This window comes from Diceros bicornis, chromosome 7, assembly GCF_020826845.1.
Source record: "Diceros bicornis minor isolate mBicDic1 chromosome 7, mDicBic1.mat.cur, whole genome shotgun sequence".
NCBI classification, from domain to species: Eukaryota; Metazoa; Chordata; class Mammalia; order Perissodactyla; family Rhinocerotidae; genus Diceros; species Diceros bicornis.
The window spans coordinates 48,408,143-48,416,860 of record NC_080746.1 but is presented as its reverse complement, the minus strand read 5'-3'; the positions used below and the strand labels follow the sequence as shown (position 1 = coordinate 48,416,860).

At 39.2% G+C, this 8,718-nt stretch overlaps 1 protein-coding gene across 11 annotated transcripts in view; it reads right to left on the bottom strand.

Annotated features, from left to right (window-relative positions):
• DLG2 (discs large MAGUK scaffold protein 2) overlaps positions 1-8,718 on the bottom strand; it is a 1,867,373-nt gene that overhangs the window by 356,296 nt on the left and 1,502,359 nt on the right. For all 11 annotated transcript variants that reach the window (XM_058545485.1, XM_058545490.1, XM_058545494.1 and 8 more), the window contains one exon: positions 71-227. In XM_058545485.1, the coding sequence (XP_058401468.1) occupies positions 71-227 (157 nt within the window). The remainder of the gene's footprint in view (positions 1-70; positions 228-8,718) is intronic.

Below are 8,718 nucleotides of genomic sequence, written 5' to 3'. Positions count from 1 at the left end.
GAACTGAAAGTGATTTTTTCTTGAATAGTATCAGACATGGTGGGAACGAAGATTAAGGCGAAATACTCACGGATAAGATCTGGTCTCCTCTCTGGAGCTCCCCACTCAGGTCCGCTGGTCCGCCAGCCAGAATGAAGGATACAAAAATACCTTCTCCATCTTCCCCGCCCACGATGTTGAAGCCCAGGCCAGTGGAGCCTTTGTGCAGGACCACCTTACGGGGCTCCCTGCAGAAACAAGAGGAGAACACAACTCACAAGGTGACCCACTCAAGATTTAGGTTGCTTTTACTTGCATTGAGATATATGATACCAGCAATTTACTATCCATGAAAATGGCTTCCCAAAGGAAGATACATTTACACATCAAGAAAGATGCTCCTATCAGGGCAGATATCTGAGTTCCTCCCTACAACAAATGTCAAAATACCATGCAAAGTCATTCCTTAATTCCAAAATATTTTCTTAAACTATGCTTACTTCCAATTTTCCTTTGTTTAAAACATCTGTTCTTAAATTGAGCACCACATTAGAACTCAGTAGGATGGGGTATTCAAAAAGAGGGAGAGAATTTGAGGGACAAGAGACTAGATTGAATAGTCCAGACCATGAAAGATCTTACATGCCAGCCTATGGATTTGTTGTTTGTTTGATTGTTAGTTAAAATTTACTCTGTAGGCAATGGGGACTCAATGGAAGATTCTGAGGTACCAAGAATATTTAAAGACATTGTAGGAAAATTAACAAATGGTTATATATAGGGTAGATGGAGAGGGAAACACAGATATGATGGAAGGCAGGAAAATCACTTAGGATGTTGACCAAGCAATCTAGGTTTGAGGAAGTGACAGCCTGAACAAGGGTGACTGCAGTGATAATGAAAAGAAAGGGCAACATGAGATAGGAAATTTGAAAGGAGAAACTCTGTGCGTCCAGAGATGGACTCACACATTGAAGGAGGAGGGGATGGAGAATGTCTAAGTAGTTGGCAAAAGGAGGGGGGAGTGGAATCCAGGGTCATGAGTATGAACATGATTTTGACATACTCAGTTCTAGGTAATGGTGGGACACCCATGTGGAGATGTTCAGAAACAGTTGGAAACAAAGGATAAGAATTTAGGTCCTTAGAGAGGACTGCAAATGCAGATTTAAGGGTCATCAATAAAAGGATGAGAGATCAAATCTTGAGCCAACAGTTCACCACATTTGTGTAGAGGCCAGAAAATTATGGAATATAGAATTGTAAGGGATCTTAGAAGGCATCTAGTTCAATTTTCTATATCAGTAGTTTTTAAAAATGTATTCTGCAAGCCTCAGGTTTGACCAATGTGCCTTTTGTATCACCCACTCTCTTCTCCCAAATATCTCAGTTCTGATCATTAAAGTTTCTCTTCTATTTTTCTGCTCTAAATGATATAAGAATGACAAAGAGCCATCCAATATATTTTTATACTAATGACTACACTAAAAGTTTGTTATTTGCTATCACATTCTCATGAACAAAGAGATGCATTATATCTATATTTAGCCTTATTATGGGAAAGGGTGTAAAATGCACATCACAGCTTGGACTATAAGTAATATGTTACAAAGCAATGCATTAAGAAGTAACTTGACACGCAGTTAATTCATTTTATTCTACAAATACTTTGTAAGCACTCACTATGCCAGGAACTGTTCCAGGTTCCCAGAAATTTTGTAAGCAAAACAAATATCCCTACACTTATGGGCTTACATTCTAATGGAGGCAGACCACTAATAAGGAATAGACGCAATAAATAAATTTATTACATTCTATGGTAGAAGGCAATTTATATTTCAGAGGAAAAGAAAAAGCAGAACAGTATAAGGAAGATTGTGGCAGGGATGGGCCTGAGTAGGATTGGTGAGATTTGAGGAAAGGTTGAAGAGGTGAGGAAGCTAGTCATATGAATATCTAAAGGAAGAGCATTCTAGCCAGCGGGAACAGCCAATGCAGAGGCCCTAATGTGGGAGGGTGCCTGATGTTGCCAAGGAAGAGCTAGGAGGCCGGTGTGGTTGAATGAGTCATGAAGAAAGGACAATGGTAAAAGATAAAGAAGTCAGTGTATTAGTTTTCTATTGGTGAGTAACAAATTATCACAAATTTAGTAGCTTAAAACAACACCCATTATTATCTTATAGCTCTGTAGGTCAGAAGTCTGGGTGGGCTTGCCTTGGTTGTCTGGCTGGGACTTCCCAAGGCTGAAATCAAGGTGTGAGCCAGGATGAGCTTTATTGGGATGCTCTGGGGAAAAATCTGCTTCCATATTCATTTAGGTTGTTGGCAGAATTCAGTTTCTTGTGGTTGTAGGACTGTATTAGTCAGAGTTTTCCAGAGAAACAGAACCAATAGGATGTATAGTTTTATTATTAGGATTTGGCTCTCACGGTCATGGATGTTGAGAAGTCCCAAGATCTAGAGTTGGCAAGCTGGAGCCCCAGGAGAGCTGATGGTGTAAGTTCCAGTGCAAGTCTGAGTCTGAAGTCAGGATAAGACCAATGTCCCAGCTCAAAGACAGTCACAAAGAGAGAGCAAATTCTTCCTTACTCTGCCTTTTTGTTCTATTCAGGCCTTCAATGGGTTAGATGGGGCCACTCATATTACAGAGGGCAATCTGCTTCACTCAGTACATATACTGATTCAAATGTTAATCTCATCCAGACTAACCCTCATAGACACACCTAGAATAATGTTTAACCAAATATCTGGGCACCCCATAGCCGAGTCAAGTTGACATATAAAATTAATCGTTACAAAGACTGAGGTCCCTGCTACCTTGCTGGCTGCCAGTCGGGGGTCCCTCTCAGCTTCTAGAAGGCTCCCATATTCCTTGCCATGTGGCCCCCTCTACCTTCAAGCCAGAAATGGTACATTAAATCCTTTTCACATTTGGAATCTTTCTGGCTTGCTCTTCTGTAACTAGCTGGATATAACTCTCTGCTTTTCAAAGTTTAGCTTAGGCCCATCTGGATAATTCCCTATCTTAAGATCAACTTATTAGTAACCTTAATTACATTTGCAAAATCCCTTTTCCATGTAAGGTAACTTAACTGTGGGAGTAACATCAGGAGGTGATCATGGGGCCATCTTTTTTTGTCTACTACAGGCAGAGAGGCAACAAGGGACAAATCCTGAAGGGCCTTGTAGACCATTGTAAAACTTAAATTTTTATTCTGAGAGAAATGAGGAGCTACTGAGATGAATTATTTGATCTGATTTACATTTATAAATGATTACTTTGTCATAAAATAAATTGAAGGGGCAAAGATTGAAGAAGTGAGACCATCTAGATGGCTATTGCTATATTCAGGCTAAATATAATAGTGCTTTGTACCAGGGTGGTATTAGAGGAAGTGGTGTGCAGTGGATACATTTCCACTCTATTTTCTCCTTCTGCTCAGATTGAGTAATTCCTGTTTTTCTATCTTCAGATTCATTGTACTTTCCTCTGTCATATTTATTCTGCTATTGAGCCCATCCAGTGAGTTTCTTATTTTAGTTATTGTATTTTAAAGCTTTAACATTCTATTTGGTTCTTCTTTATATCTTCTATTCCTTTGCTGAGTCTTTCTATTTTTTTTTCATGTATTTCAAATGTGTTTGTAATTTCTCATTGAAACATAATGGCCACTTAAAATCTTTGTCGGATAATTACAGCATCTATGTTATCTCAGTGTTGGTATCTGTTGATTGTCTTTTTGCAGTCATGTTGAGATTTTCCTGGTTCTTAGTATGAGAAGTGATTTTTTATTGTATACTGGACTCTTTAGGTATTACGTTGCAAGACACTGGATCTTATCTAATCTTAGTTTTCTGCAGTTTAATATAATGTGAAGATCCAAGTGAAATGACTATTTAGCTTCTTACTTGGCTCTGGTGACTCCAAGGAGGAGAGAAAGTGGGGTACCAATTAGTACTCTACTCATTCTACCTCATTGCCACTTGGGGGGGTGTGTCAAAGCTCAGCTCCTTTTGGGCCCATTGACACCAACGGGGGAGAGAAAATGGGGCGCTGACTAGCACCACCTTGAATCACCTTGTTTTGCCCCTCCTTGCCTCTGGGTGGGGCTAGAAGTTTAGCCCCCCACTGGGACCCACTGACACTACCTTAGCTAAAGTGGTTTGCCAACTAGCACTGCTTCCCTCTTCCTCCTTCTACCTCATTGTCACAGGCTGGGGGTGGAAGTGCAGCTCCTGCTGGTCCCCACCAACACCAGGAGTAGGGGAATAGAATGCCAAGTACCACCATTTCATTACAACTTGTTGCTGCTGGGTAAAGGTGCAAGTTCAGCTCCCCACTGGAAAGTGGAGTGTCAATGAGCACCACTTCATACCATCTTGTTCTGCCACTTTGCTACCTTATGCGGGTGGAAGTTCAGCTCTTGTTTGGCCCAATGACACCAGCCCAATGGGAGAAGTAGAGGGCCATCTCATAGTTGCCTCTCCCATCTCTCTCTGGTGGAGCCAGAAGTCTAGCTATCTGCATAGTTCACTGGTACCGCAAGGGTGAGGGGACAGTTATTCTTTTAATGTTTGGCTAGAGTAGGGCCAGTATTATCAAAACGTTCCCTGTTCTATTAGTTTACCTGTTTCCTAGTCCTTTGGTTATAGAGAACAGGCTTTTCTTGAGGCTTTTTTTTTTTGTCTGTGCCTATTGGCAGTTCCAGGGTATGGGTTTCTCCAGGGCCCCATCCAGAATATTTGGGAAACAGAAGGAAAATCGAGGGAGCTCACCACAGTGTCATTCCTCTCCGAGCCAGTCTGACTTCTTTCCAACTTTTAGAGTCTTCCTATCTTTGTTTGTTTTATTACATCTAAAGTTGTTTTTGTTTTTTTAATAAGAGGGAGAGTTAGAGAGGAATGGGATACTCTATTTTGGCTGGAACCAGAAGTCCAGGTTCTGGATACGTTTTGAATGTAGGAACCAACAGGAGTTTGATGAAAAAGTTGTTGTAGAAATCTCATTCTTTGCCCAGTATAAACACACATACCCTTAGTGGGTCCAATGACATTCAAACTATACACAGTAAACATGGATGGAGGGAAGGGGGCTATTATGATTCTGTTTATCTATGTGCTAGATGCTTTCTGTGCACCATTCCACTTATTCCTCAAAACAATCTGATGAAGGATGTATACTGATGTCTGCAACTACTTTGAAACAGATCCAAAAAGGAAGTTGGATTGGTGACGGGATAGACGCTTAGGAATGTTGTAAAGCAAGTGTAGTAAAATGTTAAAAGTGGAATCTAGTGAAAAAAAGTGAATCGCAAAATTCTTTAAATTTCTTTATATTTGAAAATTTTTATAAGAAAATCTTGAGGAAAATAAACAACCTGATGCAGAAGTTATTGACAACTTTTTAGCTTAGTGAAAGGAGACTGCTGGCCCAAGTTTTTACCGAGTTTAGTAAGTAGCAAAGGCGGGATTAGACACAGGTTTTCTAACTCAAAATCCCAGAGTCTGGAGTATGATATATTCCAGAGATTGCAAATCAGCAAGCTGAAGGCTTAATTTGACCCACATTGTTTACAAATTTTTGAATTAGTTGCTCATGTTTATAATTAGGAAATTTTGCATAAAATATGGACTTATGGCTTTACATGAAAAAAACCCAGACATTCTATGAACACTGGCTCTTAATCTCATTGCATAGCAACGGTTGGCTAGAGCATCGCCCTCTTTAGATGGGGCATTCATTCTCTAGTTTGCCACAGTCTCACTTCTCCCTCATGTTTCTCAGACAAAAAAGCTACCGGTTTCATCATATTTTCACTTCTTGCAAAGTTAAGAGGAAAGTCAAATATTTCTTATACTCATGGTTCTATCAAAAACGGGAAAATGAAAGCTTTATGGAGGTAGCACAGTATTTTAATAGAAAAACGGGAGAGAACATGATTCCTTTCGAAGTAAGGCTTATTTTACATGTTTAATATGCCAAGTGACTCTCTGCAGAAAGAATAAAGCTTTAAAAGATCATTATGAAACATCATTCCCATTACTTAACTATGTTACCCATCTGGGGGAATTTTTTTAGTGACCCCTGCACATAAAACACATAATTCTTGAGCGACAGTTGTTTTTATTTATTTTACAGGGACTAGTCTTTTAAACTAAATTATGTGGAATTTTCTCAACTTGTGAGATTTAAATGTCTTTTTAAAAACAGAATTTTATATCACAGTGAATTATGATGCTTATTTTAATAATGGGGAGAAATGACAAGAAAATAAATCTGTAAAATGGTATGCAAATAAAATGTCCTAAGCACACACCAAATGATTTACTTTTTCTAATTTAAACTTCTTATACTAATAATCCATTACATTAAACTGTAGATTTTAAAGTATTTTCTTGTATATTTTTCCTGTTAGAAGATCAAAACCTTGTGAAGAATTAGAAGTTCTATTTTACTGTTGTATTAAATCAACTTGTCTAATCTAGTTGAGCTTAGACGACAGCTTAGGTTCATACAGCTGGTAAACATCAGAGTTAGTCTCGCCCTATTTGTTAAGACAATTTTTTAAGAGCAATTTTAGGTTCATAGCAAAATTGACAGGAAGGCACAGAGATTTCTCATGTACTTCCTACCCCCACACATGCATCACCTCCCTCACTATCAACGTCCCCCACCAGAGTGGTACATTTGTTATAACTGATGAACCTATATTGACATGTCATTATCACCCAAAGTCTACAGTTTACATTAGGGTTCACTCTTGGTGTTGTACATTCTATGGGTTTACACAGATGTACAACGACACATATCCATCATTATAGTATCAGACAGAGTAGTTTCACTGTCCTAAAAATCCCCTGTGCTCCATCTATTTATCCTCCTCTCCACACAACCGCTGGCAACACTGATCTTTGTACTGTCTTCATAGTTTTGCCTTTTCCAGAATGTCATATAGTTGGGATCATACTGTATCTAGCCTTTTCAGATTGGCTTCTTTCACTTAGTATACACATTTAAGATTCTTCCATGTCTTTTCATGGCTTGACAGCTCATTTCTTTTTAGCACTGAATAATATTCCATAGTCTGGATGTACCACAGTTTCTTTATCCATTCACCTACTGAAGGACATCTTGGTTGCTTCCAAGTTTTGGGAATTAAGAATAAAGTTGCTATAAACATCCATACGCAGGTTTTCATATGGACATACATGTTCAATTCATTTGGGTAAATACTAGGAGCATGATTGCTGGATCATATAGTAAGAGTAGTATGTTTAGTTTTGTGAGAAACTGCTAAACTGTCTTCCAAAGTGGCTGTACCATTCTGCATTTCCACCAGCAATGAATGAGAGTTCCTCACCAGCATTTGGTGTTGACAATGTTCTAGATTTTTGCCATTCTTATAGGTATGTAGTGGTATCTCATTGTAATTTGACAGAGTTAGTGTCTTTGCCACAAGTTTTGTTCATTAAAAGGAAGGAGAACTTAAACAATGAAAAATTTAAAAACTAAACTAAAAGATACTTTCTATAAGCCAGAGGAGGACCTGAATTTTATGAAGAGATCACAATATATTACAGAACATAGTTTCCAGAATTATTGACACTCAAAGATTCACTTTAACTGCCCTTAGTTTGTATCATTTGAACCGCAGACTTCAATACTTCATCATATGTTGCCTTGCACTCTTCTGTCTCTGAATGTCTTGGTGTCACTCCAACCTCTTTGTCCCCTCGAGTTCAGGCATAGACTCTTAGGGCAGGCTCCTAATTTGAAGATTCCTTGATTCTAGTTTCAAAGTTCCAAACACCTTCTCCCCACTAAAATGCAAATCTGATTCTTTTAATTCCCTGCTTAAACAGCTCCACCCATCCCATGCTCCAGTCATATCAAACTGTTTGCGCTCCCCTGAGTCTGACATGTTGCTTCAAACCTCCATTGCTTGGCTCAGGCCATCTTAAAACTCAGTTCAAGCGCTACTTCTCTGACCCCCAGGTACAGGTGACCACTTGCTCCTTGGGTCCACACTGTGTCTTGTACACATAACTCTATTGTAGCACTGATCATATTGTCCAGTAATCGTTCACTCAGATCCTTCTCCCTCAATAGACTGTGAACTCCAGGAGTCCAGGCACCAGCATGTCCCCAGCAGGAGCAAGATGCCTGACAAGCAGGAACTCAGGAAATAGTTACTGAACGAATGAATAAACTCCCACAGTAATTTAGACCATACTTTACCTTCTACTTCATATTATAATTATTTATACAAATGTGTTTCCTTTTTTCTAGATTTTAATCAGGGATGGCAAAATCTAAAGTCCACAGGGATAGAGCAAGTAACACAAATGAGTGAAGCAGGCTGAGGAGGGATTGTAACCAACTGGGGAATATGTTCCACCTAAAGGGCTGCTTTTGCTCAATGCTGGATAATTGCTCCAAGCAGGCACACTGACCAGTATTGCTAGATTCTCCAATTTCTAAAGATAAGTGAAGAATCTAGACATTTATGTGAATTTTCCAGAACTTTATGTTGACAATGATAAAAAAAAAATTAAAAGTACGGTTCAGGTCAACCAAACATGTCTCTGTTGTAGACCCCGCTATGGGCTGCCAGTGAGACTCTGTACTGTTCACAGTTTGACGGCACATTCGATGTCTGTTTCATGTTTGTCGCCTCCATGGCGCTCAGTGCGGCACTTGGCTCCTGGTAATTCTCAGTAACTTTTAAGTTGATTTAA